The sequence below is a fragment of the Electrophorus electricus genome, chromosome 8, assembly GCF_013358815.1.
Source record: "Electrophorus electricus isolate fEleEle1 chromosome 8, fEleEle1.pri, whole genome shotgun sequence".
Taxonomy (NCBI): Eukaryota; Metazoa; Chordata; class Actinopteri; order Gymnotiformes; family Gymnotidae; genus Electrophorus; species Electrophorus electricus.
This window is the reverse complement of record NC_049542.1, coordinates 15,902,525-15,927,708: the sequence shown is the minus strand read 5'-3', so window position 1 is coordinate 15,927,708 and position 25,184 is coordinate 15,902,525. Positions and strand designations below refer to the sequence as shown.

General features: G+C 38.1%; 3 protein-coding genes across 4 annotated transcripts; 2 read left to right on the top strand and 1 right to left on the bottom strand.

The window, feature by feature from the left end:
* The first annotated feature begins 175 nt into the window (after positions 1-175).
* arpc1b (actin related protein 2/3 complex, subunit 1B) lies at positions 176-7,025 on the top strand. The gene is made up of 10 exons (XM_035528943.1): positions 176-317; positions 972-1,042; positions 2,695-2,799; positions 2,898-3,120; positions 3,700-3,807; positions 5,326-5,532; positions 5,722-5,797; positions 5,883-6,079; positions 6,167-6,257; positions 6,387-7,025. The coding sequence occupies exons 2-10, from the start codon at positions 979-981 to the stop codon at positions 6,423-6,425; spliced, it is 1,110 nt and encodes a 369-aa protein (XP_035384836.1). The 5' UTR covers positions 176-317; positions 972-978; the 3' UTR covers positions 6,426-7,025.
* Positions 6,764-13,428, bottom strand: wipi2 (WD repeat domain, phosphoinositide interacting 2). Its single transcript, XM_026995486.2, has 12 exons — positions 13,181-13,428; positions 11,931-12,013; positions 11,430-11,599; positions 11,077-11,173; positions 10,506-10,603; positions 10,327-10,419; positions 10,131-10,201; positions 9,879-9,986; positions 9,498-9,662; positions 9,290-9,397; positions 8,794-8,891; positions 6,764-8,701 (listed from the first exon to the last, which is right to left on the bottom strand). Exons 1-12 carry the CDS (start codon positions 13,252-13,254, stop codon positions 8,589-8,591), a joined length of 1,278 nt encoding a protein of 425 aa, XP_026851287.1. The 5' UTR covers positions 13,255-13,428; the 3' UTR covers positions 6,764-8,588.
* Positions 13,429-15,876: 2,448 nt separating this feature from the next.
* On the top strand, positions 15,877-25,111 carry mmd2a (monocyte to macrophage differentiation-associated 2a). 2 transcript variants are annotated; one of them, XM_027002715.2, is made up of 7 exons: positions 15,877-16,090; positions 19,553-19,634; positions 20,885-21,045; positions 23,229-23,303; positions 23,483-23,584; positions 23,842-23,911; positions 24,270-25,111. In XM_027002715.2, the coding sequence occupies exons 1-7, from the start codon at positions 16,062-16,064 to the stop codon at positions 24,330-24,332; spliced, it is 582 nt and encodes a 193-aa protein (XP_026858516.2). In that variant the 5' UTR covers positions 15,877-16,061; the 3' UTR covers positions 24,333-25,111. The 2 variants fall into 2 exon arrangements, with proteins under 2 accessions (XP_026858516.2, XP_026858436.2); XM_027002635.2 differs by having other exon boundaries at positions 24,143-25,111.
* The last annotated feature ends 73 nt before the right edge of the window (positions 25,112-25,184 follow it).

Below are 25,184 nucleotides of genomic sequence, written 5' to 3'. Positions count from 1 at the left end.
GTCGAAGGACGGCAAGAGGCTTATGCTGTACCGGCCTCTGGGCAGGATGTTGACAGGAGTTGAAAATAAGGCCACCCCTCCTAGCAGACAGCCGCCCACACAAGGAAGTGGTTATGTGTCTCAAACAGGAAGGGGAAAGCACACCTTTTTTTCAATATATATATATATATATATATATAAAGGTCTAAGGAAATAGTTCATTTCATTGAGAGCCAAGCCAGCGTTTGTGTTGACTGTTCAGAGTCCATGAACTCAGGCTTCTGTTTCACATCTTGCTAGCTACAACTCGGGGGATCTTTTGTTTGAGATTTTCGAGGGTAAGTGGGATAACAGATGTCTTTGCTTTTCTGAACGTTTTGGGACGTTTGGGGCTGCAGGGCAGATTCAATTATTTAACTGCTAGTGTTTGTAAAACTATACTAACAGGTACTGACATGTAACTTTGTATAAGAATGCCACAACAGCAATTTCTACTGACTGAAATGTTTAAACTCCTCTAATTGCAGATTTGCTTTCTTGAAGTGTTTTGGCAGATGCAGTTAGATTTAGTGGCACTCGTGAAAAGAGCTTGGACTCTGTGAGCGGTAAATAGAAAAACTAAAGACAAAAAGGTGGTTCATGTATTTTTCTTATACAGTTGTCCAGTGTCTGACCTCATGTCACATTCCTTTATGGCCTGGTTTTAATTGTGCTGCAAAAAGTGATAGAATGAGGTTCACCACTATAGTGACCAGTAGGGATTTTTAGGGAAAAATTACATTTGAACTAGAGATAAGATTGAATTTATTTGCAAGTCATTTACAATGGATGAGGAAGTTTAGAAACTTTTAGAGCTGCTTCTTTTTCTAGCGGAAGTGAATGAGCAACAGCCTTTTTTTCTTTTCTTTTTTTACTTGACGGAGCTAATTTCACTGCAGGCACTTGCAGATAAATTAAGTAACTGTAATTCCCATGGTGCATCTTATTTGCAGAGACACCATGGCTTACCACAGCTTTCTCCTAGAGCCCATCAGCTGCCATGCCTGGAACAAGGACCGAACCCGTAAGCTCATCTCTGCTGTAAATCCTCTGTTGTCCTTTTGGACATTGAACCAATGTGGACACAAAATTTCTCAATATTTGAAGGCACACAATACTTTTAACTCCACCATAACTATGTAGTTAGATGCAAGTATTCAGATACAAGGGTTATGTGTTAAAAAATGAGGTTATTTAATGAAACATCTGGTCTCCGATCAGGTAGCCCCAGGAATTTCCTCTGGACTCACAGAGGGAGGAGGCTGTTGAGTTTTCGTTTGCTTTTCTGGTTTTATGTACTTGGTCTCAAACATTTAATACCATTTTAAATGCCCTTGGAAGTGTAGAAGCTCCAAACAGATAAATGTTAAACTGCCTTTGTGTTTTACTACAACATAAATAACAGATGGGTTTTTTTGGTTAAAAAAAAAAATTCCATTTTAGTTCCGAAATGGAATGATCTTAAAAACAATTATAAACAGATGTCATAAGAGCACTCTCGTACATCTGATAAAATATTTCAGTTCCCAAAAGACTTTGTCATACATTTCTCATCACCATCTTGAACATGTATTTTGCACTCAAAAGAGGACCCGCCTTCTAGCCCTGAGAGCCAGCTGTTGCTCTAATTTATCTTCAACACATCCTTCCGCTTAGTTTCTGCTCAGAGCCACAGCCACAGCCTTTTGTATGCACTGCTTAACATACAACACATGACCTTAGATCAGACTGTATTTCTCCATTTCCCTGTGTTTTCATAGACACCGTAGCCAGGTCCAAATTAAGCATCTTGTGCCAGGGTGGGAGAATGCCATCAAAGGAAAAAAAAAAAAAAAAAAAATCATGCTTGGAACAGTTGCTCCTTTGTATTGGCAGAGAAGAAAATGAGGAGAAATAGCGAAAAGAGAAGTTCTGTATCTTTTGCTGTCGCCACACTGCTCATTTTTCTTTTCCATGCAGATGAGAGAAGCTGTAATGACTAATTCCCCCCCCCCACACACACACACTTCCTGTTTTACCATGAATGGTGCTCTGTTGCTCATGTCGGATGCCTTAAGCAGACCACAGGCCCTGGGCACTGTGTGAGACTGGTGCACAGTCGGCAGCACATTTGCAGAGCCACTCAGAATTTTACCCCTCCTATGCCGACGAGACCAGAAATGATAGTCCACATCTGCTGAGGCAGTCTGTAGAAGCTCTGATAAAATTTGCTGTCTTTTGTGAATTTTCATATTTTCATGTTCTTGATTGATTCATCACTTTTATTATTATTTTTTATTTTTTTAGGTTTTTAGATGTTTAAATTTGGGGCTTTAAGGCCAGTGTATTTACACACATTTAGATGTTGAATTCAACAACTCTGAAGCCATGATCAAATTTATTGTTACATTCTTACAGATTTTTTTAAATTGCTGCTAGACATATTAGAAACCTCATTTTTCAAATCCTGTTTCCAAAGGGAGCCAAATTTGTCGTTTGAAATAATCTATTTAGAGCTTTTAAATGTTTTCTATGCCAGGGTCTGCTCCTCCAGTCCCAAATTTGCTAACTGCTTGTAACTCCAGAATTCCTGACTCTGTCTTTAACAGTGTGTGCTTTAAGAGTGTTGGCTGGTGATGTAAGCACATTCCTATTCCCATTTATATTCAACATAGTTTACATTTCTGCTTTCTTTAGAAATTGCGTTGTGTCCCAACAACCATGATGTTCATATCTACAAAAAGGAGGGAAACAGCTGGACCAAAACCCATGTGTTGAAAGAACACAATGGGCAGGTGACCGGTGAGGAATGTTCTCCCGCGCCTACACCACACACTAAAAAAAAGGTCAATGCCGAATGGTGTGCAAGGTCTCATCCTCGCTCTTCCTCCATCTGCTAGGTATCGACTGGGCACCAGAGAGCAACCGCATCGTCACTTGTGGCACTGACCGCAACGCCTATGTCTGGACCTTGAAAGGGGATGTGTGGAAGCCCACTCTGGTCATCCTCAGGATCAACCGGGCCGCCCGCTGTGTGAAGTGGTCACCCAAAGAAAACAAGTTTGCAGTGGGCAGTGGTTCCCGTCTCATCTCCATCTGCTACTTCGAGCAGGAGAATGACTGGTGAGCTGGGCTATTTACTGTGCATGCACAGGCAGTTCACTGCAGTTAGTGCACTGTCATACTGTACAGAAGGGTTAGTCACTTAATCAGTTTATAAGACATTTTTTAAACTGAATGGTCTAATGTAACTTTTGCAGAACTTGCTAAACAGTCTGTCATTGTTATTGTTAGCAAATTGAGGTTATATATTTTTTAATTATCTAAACCAAATACATTTTTGAAAACAAACATAATAGAAACTCATGTTCTCCTTTTCTTCTACTGCTTTATACTTACACATTCATTTCACAGACAATGCTATTGAAATCATTAATTGATTTTTATCTGTATTATTTTAATCAAACCTTTTTCTGTTGTTTTGAAGTAAAAGGCAACAGTTTGACATTAATAGTGTCTGTTAAAACCTCCCTTGTTAATTTACTTTAATGTATGGCTATTGCTGTATATGTACAAATATAATGTAGAAGGATGAGAGATGTGTGCACCCTTTTGTGAAACTATGTCATATTCCTTTCAACTACAGGAAGAATCAGTTTTTTTTTCTATGTGATGTGGTAACTGAATGTATTGGTCTTCCAGGTGGGTTTGTAAGCACATCAAGAAGCCAATCCGCTCCACCATCCTCTGCCTGGACTGGCACCCGAACAATGTCCTACTGGCTGCTGGTTCATGTGATTTCAAATGCAGGTCAGGATGAAGCACATATGCTGTACATATTTTCTTTACAAATATAGCATCTTATATTCAACACTTGATCAGTGGAAAGTGGAAAAATCACAATGTAATGATAAGCACATTGAATTAGCAGAATGCATTAAATGTCCATCACTGATGAGTAATTATTACATGTCCAGTAACTCTAGAATCCCATATGATTTACGGACTCTTTGAGTATTTATTATTGTTCGAGAACAAGGCCTGTGTGAAGTCTCAGTGTTCAAGGTCATGTACTGTTAGAAGAGAATGGGCCTCATTCATCAATACCTTAATTATTTCTTAAATTCTTTCTTGAGAAAGGTCCCAAGAAAAAAGTCAAGAGTGCTAGCAATCTATTTATATTTAGCTAAGGCTTCGAGCGGACAGCATGAATAACTGTACTTGGTTCACATGTTCACTTTACCAACAGTAAAACGTAATATTTAGACAAATTACCTATCTATTAATTATCTGCTTTGCTTGACCTTTAGTAACCTGAAATGTGTGAAATCTTCACAACACCAACCTCTTTAACTTGATTAGGAAGCTCTTCTGTTTTTGTGCTTAGTGAGGAGGGGGTCTAAGGGGAGACCCTGTGCCTGGTGGATACAGCAGTGCTTAACTGTGCTGATTCAAAATGCCCACTTTCTAAAAAAAAATTTTTATACTGCACAATGGAGACATACAGATACAACCTTGTTGTTTTTATTACTATTATTATTTTTGGATAGCATGGTTCCCATGTAAAATAAATGATGTAAATTTGAGTGCTAGTGTAGTGTTTATTTAAAAAGAAAATAATTATTTCCAAAATAATGAAAATAATTATTAAAATATAAATGATAAAACTAATCTTGTCATTTAAATCCTAAATTATACAACTGTAGAATTGAAAGAAATGCCACATAATTATTTTACCCAAACTGGTCAGTGCTCAAATTTGCATAAGTGTGCATAGATTCCCAAATAAGAATACACCAGTGACTGTCCAGAATCCTTGTGCAAACTGTGTACGTGTGTTTTATGAAGACACTTCTTCTCAAGAACAATTGATGAATGAGTACCAGTGTTTGCACTAGATTTGCAGAACACTTGAGGATACTCCACAATGGGTAACATATAACTGACAGGTTGAGAGGCTAAGGGTGTGGCTGGGTTTTACTTACCCTGGTGTGGGCCTACTTCAGATTCAGCCACTGTAATTAGCTCCTGTATATATTAATAATATTTTTCTTTCTTTTGATGTACAGATCCACTTTAAGAATAACTGTTTCACTGCGCGTTATACTGTGTATGACTATGTATGTGACGAATAAACCGAACTTGAACTAAAGAAATGCTTGCCCTTAAAATGCTGCCATCACCTAATAATTAATGAAAAGCCAAGGGATGCATTATACAAATCACATACATACTGTGTAACTGTTCACCATAAACTATCATGCAGTTGGTCAAGTTCTGTCAAATATTTTGTGTAAGACATTGCAGTTAAACCTCAGTTCCTTGCAGGATTTTCTCGGCCTACATTAAAGAGGTGGAGGAGAAGCCGGCTCCTACCCCGTGGGGCTCTAAGATGCCATTTGGGGAGGTGATGTTTGAGTCCACTGGCACTGCTGGCTGGGTCCATGGGGTCTGCTTTTCAGAAAGTGGCAACCGCGTAGCCTGGGCCAGTCACGACAGCACTGTAGCTGTGGCCGAAGGAGGCAAGACTGCCGTGTAAGTAATGCTCACCGCATCACATGAACAACTAATGTATTTCCTGTGTTCTGATTTTCTTGTACTCTTTCATTTATTAGCATTTGAAAATTAGATGCATCACTGCAGCACCTTCACACAACCTTCAATTGCATGATATCAGCTATTGGATTGGATTGTTTACCAAAAACTCTGTTTGTGCTATGGCAGACTTGCAAGTCTGACTTCAGACACCCTCCCCCTACTCTGTGTGACCTTCATCACTGAAAACAGCTTAGTGGCAGCAGTAAGTCCTTAGTGCTGCACTCCGCATTGTTTACCTGGGCAGGTAAACTTATCAATGTGTCATCTAATAACTCCATGTGTTTCAGGGCCATGACTGCTACCCCATGCTGTTTGTCTTCAATGCTGAGAAAGGGGTGTTGACTTTCGGAGGGAAGCTGGACGTGCCCAAGCAAAGTGCCCAGAAGGGCCTGACAGCCAGGGAGCGATTCCAGAACTTGGACAAGAAGGCTACCTCGGACACCAAGGAGGCTGTGCTGGAATCCCTCCACAAGAACAGCATCAGGTAGATGCTTGCCCTCCCTCTTTTTGGACATTTATTGCATGAAACACATAGCTTATACTCCTAAACATGCTGGTCTGTTTCTCATAGCCAAATCTCCGTGCTCGCGGGTGGAAAGGTCAAGTGTACCAAGTTCAGCACCACAGGAATGGATGGCGGCATGGCCATTTGGGATGTAAAGGTGAGACTTGTCATCTTTCTTTGTATTGTATTTGTTCTTGATTACTAGCTACTGTTAACACACACATGCCAATCCTACAGTTTAGTAATACACCAAGATTATTAAAAACATTTTTTCCCTTCTATACAGACACTTGAATCTGCTATGAAAGATCTGAAGATTGTCTAACAAGACTCAAGTATCCTTCAGAAAAGAAAAGGATGTCCATGATGTTGATGGCTTGCTTTTTTTGCAAATATACAGGAATGTATTTTGAATCATTATATGGATACTGTTAATCGTTACTTTTGAAATATTAAGCATTTATTCTTAGAAAATCTAGACAACAAAATTTTGATTAAGCAGTTCTTTGAGACTCCTTTATATTCACATAATTCCAATATGCTGGTCATAGATTGTTGGTACTTTTGCTCCCATTTTAATAAATTGTCAGAACAGGTTTGAACAACATTTCAATAAATGTATATGACATGGAATAAAAACACATCTAAAAACACACACTCTGGTAATATTTTCAGCTGAAGATTTTATTTGATCTTTATATGGAACAATTCACATTGTATACAAAAATCATTTAAAAAAACTTGTATAGTGGCCTGGGGTTCTCAAGAGCTCACTGGCTGATAAAGAAAATCAGTGTTATTTGTATTGGCATACACCATCAGGTCATGCTCAAGACAATCATGCATAGAACTTTTATGTAATGATTTGCAAGCTTTGTTTGATAATTCAACCTTGTTTGAATAGTAATAAACATCTGCAGATTTATCCCAGTAGGTAATTTTGTTTGTTTGCACTTTGTGCTTCCTGGACACACTGGATGTAATTATATAATGAAAACAATTGGTAGTCACATTCATGTGCCTTAGTCTCCTGTTTAGTTCTCAGGAGAATTTGGGAATTCTTGAAACTACACAGCACATTTGACCTGATTTGTCTCAGCTGCCAGACCAAGTGACCTAGGTGTCAGCTGTATTTGTTTAATTGATGACAGTCCACTGGGCTAAAATGGGAACATGCCACAAACACAGACTCATATAATCCAGTCTGCAACTCTTTCCACATCTGTCTGAATAAAGACTAAGATACATTCAGTAACAAGCTTCAGCATCCCGTATCTTTATACATGGAGAAATATTTGCAACTTTCACTAATAGTGAAGCTAAGACAGGTCACCTCAAATAAGTAGGTAAAGCTAGTTCTATCAATCAGTCTTTTGAAGATTCAGCGATAGATATTCACAGTACATCTGGGAGAGGGAGCATTAATTTAACAATTCATATATTATTAAGCTGAAAACCAGACAATGGACAGATTTTCATGCCTGTTTTATTACAATTTTGTAATGTTTTACAATCAGTTCTGCCCAATTTAGAACATCAATTCACCTTTATTTCAAAGTTCAAAGGAGAAGACTGATGTTTTGTAAAGTTTTAATAAAAATTCTTTCATTCAGCTCCCATAGCAAGGGAAACACCAGGGCCAGGCCAAGACCTGTAAACTCTGTGAGCCACACTGGCTAACCAAATGGTCCATTAGGTTGTGTGGGTATTGGTCTAAAAATAAAGTGATCTTTTAAGTAATTCTGGGTAAAACAAAAGATGACCCTTTAAGAAGCCTGTAAATACTGGTTGCTTAGATTGCCATGGTCATCATTAAGCTTCTGCAATCAGCAAAGCAACATAGAGGCAAACATTGCTAATGAGGACAATATTCACATGTCTGTGCTTTAACAGCCACTGATGCAGGTGGAACAAAAGTAACTCCACAATTCCAACAAAATGACAAGAAAAGAAAAAAAACCCAAAACAAAACACTGCACAGTATGCTGTGGTGGGCATAAGCAAGTTATCTTCCAATCCAATGTTAAAGGGGGCAAAAAATATAATTAAAAGCAAACACACACACACACACACGTTAAGCATCTGTCAAGGCTCAAGAGGAGAATGTCCACCAAATACATCTGAACCATCAACATGAGAGCACGTTTTCTAGCACTCCTATAGTTGGCACATGTACATGCAAAGCTATGAAACACGACAAGTGTAGCTCGGATTTCTTACTTTTGCATTATATTAAAGATGCATCTGGGCATCAAAATTCACCAGATTTAAAAAGCCACAAGAAAAGGAAAGGAAGAGAAACATCTATACGTGACAACAGATAGAATGAGGCTACAGCTAGGCTTGCTTTAAAAATGCCCTCTCTTTTAATCCCTTCTCCACCAGGTCACATGTTCATAGCAGCACCAGAGGAGGAGGAAAGGCACCGCCTCTGAAATGTCACTCCGTAATTCATTTCTTGCCCAGTGGCGTGGGGGTGGGGTGGATCTCAGTCTGTTTCTAGGATTAGGGGGGGCTGTTCATTTTCCTCATCCAGATGCAAGGTGTTTATATCATCCTCCACCCCAGCTCCACCCACCGCCCCTTGATCCTCCAAATAACCTGAAAGTAGTGCGGTAAGGTTCAGCTGTTTTAAGGCTGAGCGAGGCAAGGCTTCAGATTTTAGGTCACAGACTAGAAAGGAGAGCTCCTACCTTTGGCAACAGCAGCACTGTAGGTCTGGGCCACAAGTGGGCGGTCATGGGCAGTCTGTTCTAGAATTTCATTTGTAGGTTCAGCACTTCCATCCAACCTGTAAGCAAGCGGCCATTCACATTTCAACAACCACCACCACAAAAAGTCTAAAGCTAAGAAAAGCATCCACAATGATGACACACTGAGAACAAAATAAAAAATTTTGTAGATGCTTCTTTTGTGTTCAGTGTTTGGTGGCCAACAGCATTTGTGAATGCTTACACAGCATTTGTGAATGCTTACAGAAAGGTCAAACTATTATTTAAAAATAGTCCAACTCAAATCAAACCACATGCACCAATTTAAACGCAACCCCCCCCCCAAAAAAACACTCTGCTTTGCAAAAAAAAAAAAAAAAAAAAAAAAAAAAAAAAAAAAGGAACTCTGCAGTGCACTGACACTATGACAAAAGGTCATACAGTGAGCAGGAGACATTGTGAGAAAACAGGTACTAACTTGTGCTGCTTCATTAGTGTGCACTCCCCCCCCTCCTGCGGGTCCAGGTTATACAGATAAAGGTAGCCATCAGCTGCAGCAACCAGGAGCCGGGGGATCTTCTGAATTCTGAAGACAAAGGCCAGAAGCACACGTTCAAAATATGCTGTGGGCCCACACACAAAATATATAAAATATACCCAAAAATTCTTGGGAGAAGAAATCTCACATAGCGAGAGCACAGATATTCTTGTGTCCTGAAAACGGCAGTCTGACTGTAGCGAAGGCCCTTCCTTGCGTGAACATCTCAGACACCTGAGCAGGTAGATATGTGGTGGAAGCCATCAGCACTTTCCCAAAATATCCTGTCCAAGTAGTTGGCTCCTCTTGTGGCCTGCCATGGAGTAATAATGTGGTTTACAAAGCCAACAAACAAAAATAAAACCCTGATTTATCTGTTTACAAAATTTAGCATTAAGAGGTTATTTCTCTTGTAGAGCCAAGAACTATGTTCAGCGAAAAAAGGGAAGGTAAAAGCAAGGGAGAATTCACTAACATGTTTGATAGAACTATGCAAATTGTTTCTCTCAGTGGCCATTGGAATGCTTACTTTTCTCTCTGAGTCTCCAGTTTAAAGATATGAACTGTCTCTGTGTTACTGGAGGCAGACAGATAGAGCCCTTCCATGCTGAAGGCCAGGGAGCAGATGCTCACACATCTGGGTGGATAGAGAAAAAGATTATTTTAATTTTCTTTCAGCAATTACTCACTTGGGTACATTCATCACACAAATCTATTGCAAACTCTATGAGCCCAGTTTCTCTTGAGGCTTGGGTAAAGATGCTTTGTTGGCGTTATCTACCTCTTCACTCCTCTCCTGAACTCAAAGAGCTTCTGACCCTCTGGAATGGAGAACACACGGATGACAGTGCCCTACGAAGATAAATAAGCAAACACATGATAGAGGCCAAAATGGTAAGGATAAAAACAGCTAATCACTCTGATGTATAGGTTGTTCATAAAGGTGGGTGGCTCAGAGAAAATCCTAGCAGCTATACCTTTTCAGAAGCTGTGGCGAGTTTCGTACCACTTGCGTCAAATGCCAGTGCTGCCAGTGGGCTGTCATGAGCTGGAATCATATTAGCAGCCCTCTGGAGAGGATTAATATGAACAGCTCTGTTTAGGTAAGCACTGCAGATTATACTATTCATAATTAACATGTTTGAATGAAACATACCAGGTTAACAGTGTCAAAAACTTGCACTTCCCCAATTGTTGCACTTCCTGGATATGCCAAATAGCAGTTGTCATTGCTGATTGAAAGTGCACATAATCCTAGAATTGGACAAAGACCATAAGAAATTTGTTAAGAAAACAAGCATGTCAAACATGCTGACTACTGACATGAATAGAATTAAATTGTTTGACACATAAGTTTAGGTCTGTAATGATTTTATAGACTTTTACAGTTCCAAAGTGAGAGTATCAAAATGAAGAAGCGTGAGCTTCACCAACAAATAGTGAAAGAAGAACCTACAGTATCTGTGTAAATGTGAAGAGACACAGGAAATACAACACTTAGTGCTTCTAAAGTTTTTGCCCATCAGTGGAAAAATGGTCTCTTTATAATATACATGTGTGTACAATATCAGCAGTATGCAAGTACATACAGCTTCTTGACTGGCTTGGAAATGGCCACTTGTATTGCTCTCAGTAAAAATAATTGGGACTCATAGTTGCAAAGCTACGGCACCATCTGCTGGCCAGAAACTTAATTGAGCAACTTTACAATAACAGTTTCCACACACCTGATGGATTTGGAGGAGTCTCTCTAATGGTATGTAGTACTTTCATATCCCTGATGTTATGGATATAAAGTGATTCTTCCAGACATACTATTAACCTCTGAAAAAGAATAATACATTTAGCTACATTTCTGGAATACTGGAATTTAACCAAATACTCTGATGCTCCAACTAATTTATTAGAGAGCTCCTGGCATTCTCTTAAATCCCATTAGATGTATACAAAATTATGATTTAGATTAAAAACTGTCGGACAGGTCTCTCTGGTCTAGAATTTGATTAAATCATACAGAAAACAAAACTGCCAATTACATCAAAGTAACATATGCACAGGCATAGTATATCTGTATTTTTACCTGTCTGTTCAGTTTCACTGCCAGTATAGTGTTTGAGTAGCTGTAGTTACATATCTCAGTTCCTTTCTTAAAGTGACACACTTTAAGCTTCCTAGGTGCCTTAAGACTAACAATAGCAACAAGGCTACTGGAGAACAGTCTTTCCACAATGCACACATCTTCTGTGTCAGCTATGGAAAACAAGACACAAAAAACACTGAGATGTTTGTAAATGTCATAGAAAGGCAAGCTCTATATCTATATGATGGCACAAAAAAAGTCAAATGTAACCAGTAAGCTTAATGCAATTTATGATCAAGGGGAAGGGTATGGGGAAGAAACCACAGTATGCTTTATAGCCAAACTAATAACGACATACCAAAGCCCAATACAATAAGAGAACAAAACCTATTGTGATCATCAAAATGGTGGGGAAAGAAACATATTTTACAGTACCACTAGAACTAAACAGTTTCTGAACTGTAACCTACTTAGTAATTTAAAACAGATACCAATACTTACTACATTCATAAATCTGTTCCAATTTGTCAACCGATGACAAAGAGAAAAACTTGTAACCAGATTTCGTGCCAACTGCTAAGGACCTAGTCGGAGAGAGATGACAAGCTTGAACCCAAGCTCCATCAAACCAGTTTTCGGTTTTCTCTTACATGACACAGTAAATTAAATTATTTGTTATGTTCATGGGTTGTTGACGACGGCCTTAGTAGCCATAACGTTAGCTAACCTAGCTAGCTACAAAATATTTTGCAATTACTTTAACATGACGTCTGAATTTGAAAAGGACGGACGAACACGATTAAAAGATAAACTCGGTCCATTTCGATATTTTAGCGATAAAAGTGGCGTTTGTGCCAAGTTGAAAATATGTATAATAAAGCTGATCATCAAGATAACTTGCCAATCATCTAACGTTTGACTAGCCAGCTCTTTGTACCTGGCAAACTAGCTACCCAAGTTTGCTAGCGTTAGCTAGCCAGCTAGATGTCCTCTACCAAGCTTGACGAACTGAGGTTTTGCATATTCATTTGACGCATTCATGTCGCAGATAAATATGGAAAATGTTAATCGGGATTAGTTAGTGACGCGTTCGCTTGACACTGAATTGAGACACCAAGACGCTTCCTTCATATTTTGGCTGCCTAAGATGGCTAATGAAAAAAACGCTAACCCAATAAGCACACTAGGTTAGCTAGGTAGCATCCAGGCTTAGCAACGTGTAGGCTACAGCCAATCACGTAGCAAGTAGCTAACGCTACATACGCTTAGTTCTATCTAGAGCATGCTAGCTAATTAGCAGATATGGTAGTTTATACTCTGATTCCGCTGGCTAATAATAACATACCAGACACCTCTAGCTGGAATCGCATCTCAAATAAATTAATTTCTTAAGAATTATATTTAGCATTACACAATACATGTTAGCTAACAAAACATGCATTTCTCTTTGATGAGGCGCTAATGCTAACCTAGCTAACTAACTTGAGAGCTAGCACCTGAGAAAGATATTGCCAACTTTTTAGCTAGTTAGTCCATCTTTCTTACCAAATGAACATTAACTGATATTTTAATGTATCGTATACGGACTATTTGTAATTTAGGTAAAATACATAACTTGGGAGTATTTAATTGCATGGGCCCAATAAAATGCTAATTAAATTTAGCTTGCTAACAACTTAGCCCTTACTGTAATGACCAAAAGAAGGCCATCATCCCCAATACACAGAACCATTCCCTCCGTTTAGTCTTACGTGTTATCCTGATTAAAGTTGGCGAAGAGGAGCTGGCTGCAGCCGGCCTCTCCGCTCTGACTGGCCAAGTTCATGAGCACGACACCATCTACTTTAAGAACAAACTGAAATTGCTGTAAATGCGAGGAGGGTTTTTGATAGTCTACCCAAATCCCTAGTCACTGTACAAAGACATGGCTAGATACGTTAACGCTGCACCCTCGTCCAATGAATGTTGTTGTTTTTCTCTCTCTGTATTGCATGCGCAAGCGCAGTCAGTACAAAATGCACGAATTCAGTAAAATTTAAAGAGAAAGCCTAGCATTATAAGTCACATGCATGTCCTGCAATACAGAAGAATTCAAAAGAGGGATTGCTTTTTAGCCTAACAGATTTTAACTGAAGTTCAGTTCACTGACCAAATTTGAAATATTCATTTGTCAGCTGAATACCAACACATACTGTTGACTGCACTTGAGATGCATATTTATTGTATAAAATTATAAAACTGAATCATGACACCATGGATCATTAATTAGGAAATAATCGTCCGAAAATGACATTCTAATAATCTAATCATGACAGTCGGCTAAACTAGCCTATTTTTAACAAACGCTATTTTTTGTTTTTAATAGAATGGGACTTACTTGGAGCACAATAAAGCTTTTGATATAATTAGCTAATGTATCTGTGTAAACACAAGTCCACCATGGGAAAGATTTTTGTATGCTCTCTGTGCTCATTTTATATAAAATCATTGTTATTATTATAAAATTTGATTGAAACCACATTCGTTGACTGGTGACATTTAGTGAACTAGCCTAAACAAGGCTTTGAGTTAGCATGTATAGCCTACATATCAAAATATATATTTCTAACTGGCTTTGGGATCAAGCAGTAGCTCCTAACATCCCAACAGCTAAATGTAAAAAAGGATGGAACAGATTTATGCTTAGCTACTGGCACATAAGTGGGATGTTTTACCATCTCCATATATTTCACATTACACACTTTTTAAACTTTAATATTTAACTGCACACATTTTTTATTATCATTTTAGATTTGCATAAATATTACTACTTCTAACTCTATACTCTATAATTATTGCTTCTTCTTTTTTTATTATCTTTATTACATTTTCCATATACAACACAAAACAGCTCAGACATCATATGACAAAAATGTTTACTTAATAAAAAAGTATATTTAAAAAAAGAACATTATCACCATCCTCAGCCTTCACTATCCTCCTCTACAGAGAAAGGATACATCAAAGAAATAAATATGTAAATAGATGGAAAAGTTACATCAAATGTGGTTTTGCAATAAGATCAGAACAGGGACCAGCTGTGTTAATTTAGGAATCCCATGTATTAAGGAAGATGAGGTCCAGTATGCCCTAGGTAGCAGTCCCAGTCATTATAGAAGGAGTGGAATGAAGCATACATCAAATGTATTTACTGGGCATACACGCCATTATTAGACTGTGACATGATTTTTTTAATGGAACAACATCCTTAATCCAAAACCACAAAATGTTCTTCCTAGCTGCAAAGGTCAGTAGATTGAATAGTCTCCTTGTACAATATTTACAATATGACCATCTGGAAGACCAAGAAGGAGGCACATAGGATCCAGCTCCACTGAAACTCCAAAAAATACCAGACCAGTAGCTTTGTAGCTTAATGCATGACCAGAAACTGTGAATATACTTATACAGAATTACATTTACATCAGAGCAGAGGCATCTTAGCATCCATCTTATTTTCGATAGTAGGTGTTATGTATGTATGATGTAAAAATTTTAACTGAGTAGAATTAATTCTGTTACAGATAATTAGTGTAGGTCCACACTCTACCAGTGGAGATGTCCAAGTCTCTCTCCCATGATTGCTTAATAGCTTGGGAAGTTAAAGATGAATTGAAATTTAGGACTCCATAAAAACAGTAAAGCATTTCTTTTACCCTTGTGAAGACAATGCCCTTTCTGATTATTGCTTCTTATTAAATACATAGGAAATGTTATAACCTTTCATGTTTTTCATGTTTTTGTTCTGTCATATTTATCCATATTCCATAACTATATGTGCACTTTAACTGAAGGAGACACTTATAAGAAATGGCAAATAACCAGTTTTTAATGAAAGTGTTTGAATTCATTATATGGTTTTCTATTTTTTTATTTATTAGGAGGTAAGAACTGAAACCAAATACGGCTTCCTTGAACCTGAATTTTGCCAGCAGAGGGCTTGTGTGCTTTTACCACTTCGTTACTTATACGTCCTAAAAGACATTGCTTTAATAAAGGTTGTATGGATAATAATTGTCAGCAAAACACCATCGCTTTAAAAGATCACATAGGCCCAACCGTACTCTCTGTGTAAGGCAATTCTTTTTAATGTAAGTTACTGTTTCACAAACGTTACATATATTACCTATAACTGATGCATTATAGACAGAACTTGCAATCTTAAGAAAACTGAAGTGTTCAGCGCGTTTACTTAAAAAGAATACGAAGAATAACCCTGAAAAATGGGAACGTTTGGATGAAATTTGATTGTTTCACGTGAACTTCGTTTGCGAAGCTGTCCGGATGGAGTTCATGTTTGCTCTGAGGTTTGCACTGTTTACATGAGGGAAGCAAAGGGGCGGGTAGGGGGCTTGATACAGGGTTATCAAGCACGCTCACGATAGGGGTCACGGAGTGGGGCGTACGTTGTACTGCAGGACTGCTTTTCCTGGTAGCCTAGTTCTGTACGGTTTTGGACAAAAGAAATTATTCACGTGTGGTAGCCTTAGGTTCAACGCTTTGATACACTGAAACGCCCGGAATCGAAGTACACTTTTTAGTGTCCTACCAGGAGGAGCTCGTTCTAGAGATATCATGTTGAAATAATACAGTATGGATTTTAAGAAGACGAAGTATGGAAGGTAAATTACATTCATAGTTCTAAAAACTTCTTCTTCTTCTTCTTCTTCTTCTTCTTCTTCTTCTTCTTCTTCTTCTTCTTCTTCTTCTTCTTCTTCTTCTGTTAATAGGCTACTAAAAATATTTGATGCTGTGTTGACTTGTTGCTGATTGTTCATGCTGTTTGCAGAGATAACTACCTCTTTGAATGGAAAACTAAAAATAAAAAATCACTGTAAAACGCTAAGAATTTGCGGGGGCCGAATTTCAAATTGACATAAGCAGAGAACCTAAACAGATTATTACAGTCCAATGACTTCCAACTAAACCGGCACACATTTACTTGCTCTTTGAATATGCATACCTTTGATGATATAACAAATTCCCTGAACATTAAAAAAAAAACCCGTTTTAGGTATGGAATTTCGTGTTAGTTAGGTATGGAGTTTCGTGTTAACAGTGTTAACACTGTTACATATGTACATGACGTGTATGATACAGAAAATATCTAAGATTGCATGTGTTAGAAAAATAATGATTTGTAATACTCTACCAAAGATTAATAATCCATTGGCTTGATCTGAATTTATTTTAAGACAAGGTCTCTGCATAGAGGATGTTGCCAGGTGGGGTAATATTTCCTTGAGGACAAGCGAAGCTTTATTTTGTCATCAAAGGCGGATTTCCCTCCAAATCTGACGATGGCATCTGATTGTTTTGCCTTCTTTTGGTCACAAATCTGTAAATTCCATTGAAAGTTTTAAGATTTCAGATTACCTGTGGGTTACCTGGTCAGGTTACCTGTGGGTTACCTGGTCAGGTTACCTGGTCAGGTTACCTGTGGGTTTCCTGGTCAGATTACCTGGTCAGGTTTCCTTTTCATTCATTGCAATACCCTTATGAGTTTCCCCAGGCGTGCACACACAAGGTTCTTTGACGTCATCTGTGTGTAGGCTTGCGTTTACATATGTATGTGTTTTAGAGCCCCATAAAACTGAGCAACGACTGCACTTATGATTTAAGCACTAAAAACTTTCACAGCACACATGCACATCACCGCTGCACTGTAAATGCTTTGAACTGCTCACCTGTGGCTCAAACATTGGCTCAAACGTGGCTTACTGCAGCTCTGGAGCAGGCGGGCACGTGCCAGCATTCCTTCTGCATTGTGTTCAGAATTTGGAGTCTTCTTCTTGCTGTTCAGGTTGCCTGGCCCTCATCATGTCTGATTAAACTAATGAAATTGTCTAACTGGCCATTGGAGGAGCCTGCCCTGGGCTTTGTCACCAAACATGGCATGAAAGAGGGGTACACTTCAGATGAAGGACTGTCATTAGGGGAACTGCCCCCCTTAAATGACTCAAGCAAGCATAGCGCTGCCACTGAAATTTTTTTTTTTTGGTTTTTTTTTATCAGTACAATATAAGGCAACCATATTATTTGAACATGTACGCATGGGCTAAAACATAGCCTAACCGGCTAAAAGGTAGCTGTCAAGAGGAAGGAAAGTTAAACAAACTTAATTTAATTTTATACATTTTTGTTAAGATGCAGAAAATGTTGTTATAACACCTGATGGATGAGTCTCACACACAATATTAATGATTAATTCGGTAGTCAGTGGTGAGAAAACTGTACTAGAAATATACCCTCTATTTTGGTGGTCACCTTTCTGCAAGAGAGCTTCAGCTTCCTGACTCAGGTTTATTCAGTTTGAATGATTAAATGATGACTATTCACTTCATACAACACACATATATCATCTGTACATAAAAAAATTCTACCCCATTCATAAAGAGAAAATATCTTGGTAGTGATATCCCTGCTCTGGCTATAATTTAAACAGGTAAAAAGTGATTGTAATTTTTGTTATGAAAGCATGTTTCAGATGTTTTTATTCAAATATATTGTGGCAAATAGTTATACTGTAAAATATATTTAACAGAGAGCAAATAATTGAGATAGAGGTCCTACAAGAAATTCAGTGTAAGTTTTCTTCAAAATGTCTCTTCTTGTCACCTTCTAAAATGTCTCTTCCTGTGACTCCTGAAATATAATTTTCTGTAAACCTCATCTGGATATGCTCACCTGACATCACAATCCCAACTCAAACAACATACCCAATTAAATCACTCAGATAAAAGGATGTTTTGGCAAAAAAAAAAAAAAAAGTTAAAGAAAATCCTCAAGCTGTGGGTTGGCATGGCAACCATGACATCACTGCTTAATACTTAAGCAGCTCAATTTGAGTGGCATGAAAGCACAGATTCTGGGCAGGATTAGGTCTGCCATTACCATTTGTTACAAATGCTAGGCAACCAAGAAGGAAACATTCCTAAAACGTGATTTGGGTTAGAATATTGGCCTGGATTGGCCTGTCAGAGAGACTCACTTATGGCACCATTACAATTGATTTTATTGCTTCAACTCCCTCTAGTTAAATAACATATAATGATTTTGAATAAGTGGTAAGTGGAAAAAGTGGGGAAAATGTGCACATGCCTTTTAATTACATAGTACCTTATAATTAAAACAAGATATTAAAGCAGTGATTCACAGGGATTTCAATATGCCTGATTTATGCCTCTACAGGTCATAAATCAGTTATATATATATGAAATGTTATACATATACCACATAATATATGGGGGGGGGGGGGGGGATACATATAAATAAACAAATAAATAAATAAATAAATAAATATGTATGTATGTGTATATATATGAAAATTAAAAAAAAAATGAAATGGTACTTTTCCCCTCTAAATGAAAAAAGCACCATCTAAATAAAAAAACTCCATCTCTGTTACCCTTGTGCCTGTACTGTATATGAAAATGCACCAACTCTGTTACATCTGTACTACATCTTAATGAAAAACCCACCATCTAAATGAAGAAGCATCATCTCTCTTGAATGTGTACCACATCTACATGAAAAAGCATCATCCCTGTTGCAGCTTTTTTCCTGTGTGTATACAGTGAATGTACACACAGCGTCTTATAACTGCGACATGTTTGGCATCATCAAAACTCTTTGCTCTGATCACTCCTGATGTGGGCTTGATGCTGATGTGTGTTACGTTTTGTCAGTCTCTTTTGTCACTCTTCTTCTGAGAAGTGTGTGATGTTCTACATTGTAAACAGTCAGCACACATGGCTTCAAAAGCATTTGCCACAGGTCTCTTGTTTAGTTTGGCATCGGAATGGTATGGCTGTATTATAGACAAGATCTGTGATGTTAGAATGTTGGAATGTGAAAGAGTACAGCTTGTGCAGATAACAGCACTGGAAATAACCTTCTTATTTAACTGAAGAGAAATGCTGTATTCACTGATGATTGCTTGAACTAATTTACCCAGAAAAATACATTACCTTTTACATTTGAGAAAGATAAAATAAGATTACTATAAAAATATATACAAAAATAAGATTAACAACTAGGAGACCTAAAATGATATGAATGAAATTTGTTCTTTGTTGTTTCAGATTTATGAACAACCGTGTCCCATCTAGCAAAAGATATCAGCCAACTGAGTATGAACATGCTGCCAACTGTGCAACCCATGGCGTGAGTAAAATGAGTCTCATGAGGGTTTGCATGTAGGTTGGTCTGCAGACATACAGTGACTTGTGGAGTGGAAGTGGGGGGCTGGTGCAGACACTGAGAGAAGGCTGCAGAGTTCTTACCTGTCACAGGACTCATGATGCTTGAATAGAGAAAGACCAGAATACAGAATGATGAGAGTTTAGTACGAATGTGAAATGACTGAGATTTTATTCTCAAATCAACATTAATTAAATATAGCTGAGGATTTGTATCTCATTTGCTTTTAAGTAAGCCCTGTTCTTTCTCTTTTACTTTGATATTTTTCTAGAGTACAGTCCAATGCTTTAATGGACATGTTTCTGTTGTTTTGGCTCAGTACTGCTGGGGATAACATCCCCCTCTCAGCACTTACTGCTGCACATCTGGCATTCATCCATCACACAGCAAATCCTCTCTGACCTTGTTTATCTACACACTGGCAAGAGAATTTACCCCGCATGAGGCTCTGTGCAGGAGAGATAGCCATCTCTTCTGTGCAGGTGTCAGACCCAAGGGAATGACTCAGATCCTGGCTTTTGAGGCTTAGTGTTGGGGATGGATTGTAGACTTGGTGATGGTAATATGCATTAGAGTGATACTAGAAATGGTTTGTCAGGTAACATGCCATTTTTTTAAAACAGCTTTAGGAGTAAAGGGATTATTTAATTATGTTGCCATCGAAGAGGTAGTTTGACCAACAAATTCTAAAGTTGATAAAATGCAAATTAATGCTATTAATGAAATAATACTTCTAGCTTTGGTGTCAGTATACTAGCCATTTTTGTAGATATATCTGTTTAAGGTTAATAAAAGGACCGTGTCTGTACAGATTTGTACAGGGCTGAAAGGTAAATTACGTTTGTGTGTGTTATTCTTTATATTGTGTTTCACATCATGGCACATAATGTCTTTTCATGATGCCAATAGTGCTGTTTTTGTAATGTGAAATAGGCTATTGTTCAAATAAAATCAATCAATAAGCCCATTAATTGGGATTAGTTGATGACTCACAAATGGTGGTGGAGTCAAAGTGTATATATTTGTTTTCCATATTTTGAAATGAGGATCCCCACATGTAGGATATATTAAAATGATATTGGTTGTGTGTTTTTTGTTTTTTTGTTTTCTAATCAATGGAACAGGAACTAATATATCATGATTTACTAATCAAAACAATCAAATTTTAAAATTATGTCATAATTTAAAAATCTTATTGTGCTTTATTTTATAAGCTCTGGATCATTCCCAGCATCCTGGGCAGTTCATTGTTGTACTTCCTGTCTGATGACCAATGGGAAAGCATCACAGCATGGATGTATGGCAGTGGACTTTCTGCTTTATTCGTCATGTCCACCATGTTCCATACTGTAAGCTGGAAGAAGAGTCACCTGCAGTGAGTATGTGCATAGAGTACAAATACTGGAAATAATGAACAAGCAATCCAAAGGTACTGTAGTATCATTCGTAAGAACAGAATACTGATGCTGTGGTGCCTGCAAAAATACATAAGATAGATCTCTTTACCTGATGCTAAAGTTTGCTTTCAGTTTTGAGAATATGTAAACAGAGTGACCATATGTAGTTAGTACCTAGGGCAGTCTGTGACTGAATGCGCACATGCACTGCACACAAAACACATTTTCACGATAAATTGCCTTTAGACATGAAGGTGAAAGTATTCTAAGAACTAATTAGATTTTCTTATCAGTTTTCATACTTGATTTGTTTTTGTTTATATAGCGCTATTGTCAGGACTTCATAAAACTTTCACATTAAAGTAATAATTTACATTTACTGGTTCTTAAAGACAATACTTTTAAATGTTGTATGTGCCACACGAAACAATAATTCCATACAATTCATTGACTGGACTACCATTTTATTATTTTATAATAACTAATTGTCATTTAAGTGCTAATAACATTGCACCAATTATTAGGTTTATTAAATGGAGTGAGCCTTTGCATTCTGCCATGTTTTCACAGTCAAGTCAGTCATGCAGTTGTGTTTTTTTTTTTTTTTTTTTTGGCAATATAAGTGCAAACACCAACAGAGAGAGGGTTTTCCCAGCACCACATCATCATTGTGTGTACTAAAAACAAACAAGTCATATGACACCTATTAGGAAACAGGTCTAAGGGTATTTATGTTAGGTTGTACTTAAATGTCACGGTAACTAATGGTTCCTTGAACAAAAAACATAGCCAGCATACATCAGGACTTTTTGACCAAAGATATGAAAAAATGCTTACCTTTATTTTAACCTGTCTTTTGTCTCTTTGCTATCTGTGTTACTTCATTTATGATCCCTGATAGCAGTGTCTTCACTTTGTGGTTGAACAGTGATTGATAGCATTCAGTGGGCTGGTAACTTACAGGTACGCAGTACTGACATTTCTGAATTTTACTCTTTGCATATTGTATATTGACCTCTATATGAACTTCATTATCCAGGGGGCACTATGTGACTCACCTGTTCCCATTCCCTCCGCAAGTCGAGTTGTTGCTAGTCTAAGTAAGCTTAATGCTAAATAATGATGTTGTCCTTGTTTCAAAAGGGCACAAAGAGAACGTGTGAGTCAGACAATGCCAGGACAGAGCTTCAAACAGAACCAGTACTAGATACAGGTCTGGAGCAGCAAGCTAATTTTAGCGCCACTCCTAGCAGCTAGGAACTTGATGGTTGCCAATTATTATACACAATAAAATTAATAATTTGGCAAATTGTTGTCACTTTGAGTAAATACTTTTATATTGTGAACGTCAGTGATATCTCTTAATATCTCCAATACACTGTAGAAATTCAGAATATGATGGTTAATGATTTACTGATACCAGTGGATATACACACCACCATGTGAATAAGGGGAGTACCAGCACTTTTTCCCCCACTTCAAGCGCTGATAGCATTGTTACTCATGCTGCTATTACTGCTCTCTTACACAAAGGGCAGACCATTTTCTCTACTGTTATATGTAGCATACCATATTGGATGCACAGTATATGTGGGAAACACAGTAGAGAAAACAGTTATGCAAATATATGCACCTTCAGCTCCAGGGCTCCTGTCTGGGGCATTGGGAAAAGCATGTAGAAGCCATGGGAAGTTTGTAGGTCTTCACCTCTGGAGCTCCACCCAGAGATGCCATGCAGGATTATCTCTTGGCTCTCATTCAAGATGCGGACACATCATCTCTCATGGGCGTGTTAGATCCTGCTGGTCTTCTCAGATGTGTTCCACATATTGGCTTGGTCTCTTGTGAACCTATTGAACCATAAACTCTTGGCTACGCATGCCTGCTTGGTAAGAGAAAGGGAGAGAAGTGCAGATGAAGGTGTGAATCTGACTTTTTACTGTTTGAAAGTGAGCGCAATTTAAATGAATGCCTGCTAACAGCCTTTCATTTCACATAGTGCTAAAACCATGGGATTTTTTCTTGATTAGTAGCTGTGAATCACGGGATTGGACCCAGTGATTTTGGTAATGGTCATCAGAACAGCAGCAAAGAAGTAAAAACATGTAGAAACCAGCAGGTTCGTAACTGACATCCTCCCTTCGTGCTTGTCCTCCGGCAGGAAGGTTGAACAGAGCTTCCACATGTGCGATAGAATGATGATTTATTTCTTCATAGCTGCTTCTTACTCCCCCTGGTGAGTACAATAGTAGATGATCACAGTCTCACTTCATAGATTCTCACGTGTACATTTAATCTATTGCTCAAAAAGGACCTGATGTTATCTCAGAAATTATGCATCAATACATGTGATGACTCCTATGAATAAAGGTGTGTCTGTTGTCAGGCCATAAGTGAGGCATGTGCTATGTGCAGGCTGAACCTGAGGGAGCTGGGGCCCTGGATGGCCCACATGCGTTGGCTGGTGTGGATCATGGCTTGTGCGGGCTCTGCTTATGTGTTCTTCTATCATGAAAAGTGTGTGCTGGCGCCCTCCTCCACAGCCCTTAACTTCAGACAAATTAGTGATCCATCATTCCCATGAACTCCAGACAATAATTTGATTGGCTTTCATCTTAATTTGATATCGAAATTGAAGATGCTTGGGTTTTGGATTAATGTAATGGCAAATACACTCAGCATAAATATTAGGTACACAAACTCTGTACCTATGTTGGGCTTCTGCAGTTTAGAGTCAACTTTAAGATGTATGAATCCCATTTGTCTTGTTTTAGGAACAAGATACTGGACCTGCTGTGCTACACAATCATGAGTGCTGTCCCTGCCCTTGTTCTTCTATCCATGGTGAGACAGAGATAATTTCTGCACTCCTCTGCCACAGCTAGACAATAAAGAATCCTATATCACTTATTTTTTTGGTGCCTGAGAACCTATACAGTGAGTACAGCACATAAGTCTGTGCATAATACAGTCTTCATACTTATTAAGTAGTTTAGCATTGCCCATGGGCAGATCTTTTATTTTCAGTAGAGTTACACTTGTACTGTGGTGTACTGTGTACTGTGGTGTTGCCAGCCTAACAGAGAGGGCGTGTTGGAGCTAACAATGGGTGGAATCTTCTACTGCCTGGGCGTGGTCTTCTTCAAGAGTGATGGCCTCATCCCTTTTGCTCATGCCATCTGGCATGTCTTTGTGACTGTAGGGGCTGGTATACACTACTACGCCATCTGGAGGTACCTGTATGCAACAGAGAGCAGCCACATGAAGCTGTCCAGGTGACATCACACATCACTGGCCACTGTGGCAGTGGGCATGTGTAGTTTTATTATGGATAATTAAAAAAATAAAAAAATAAATATATATATTAGACATATTATATAAAAATAGTAATATGACACTGATATCAAATTTCTAAGAATTCCATTCCATACCATTCTACGCTTGATAGACTTAAATATATTTGCCAAGTCAGTTAAGTCACAAAGAAAGGTATGAAAAGCTATCATAACTGTGCTTGAAATACTTATTAATGAAGTCACATTACCAATTTATGCTAAAAAAATGTCACCTTTCTTTACTCCTACAATCTGTTGCATTATCACTATTGTTTACATTGTATTAAGTTACTTACTAGGTAAATTTTCTTACAAGTATGTGTGAATAGTTGAATTATGTATTGAGAATGACATAAATGTTACTAAATACTAACCAATGGTGACACTGTACATTTCTGTTCTTCCAAAACTTATGTTTTTTTGTGAAGTCCTCACTGGCCTTTTGATGTGCCGCTGAAGGATTTGACTGAGCATTAAGATAAAGTACTTAAATCACACTGCACTGTTATGGTCAAGTACTATGAAAAAACCATTTAGCCTTAATTTAAGTTTTGACATAAACATCTGAGGACCAGAGCTAGTCTTAGTTGCAGGGTTCAAAGGTCACAAGACAAGCACACAAAATGTAGTGCTCGTGTCGACTGATGGAATCACTGGAGCACACTAGAGCCTTTTCTGCTCCCTACCCTCCAAGTAAATTACCAACAGTTTGCATAATTTTAATATCTTGCCACATAAAAATAAAAGGCACATAAAAACTATAAATATGCATTGTAAAGAAT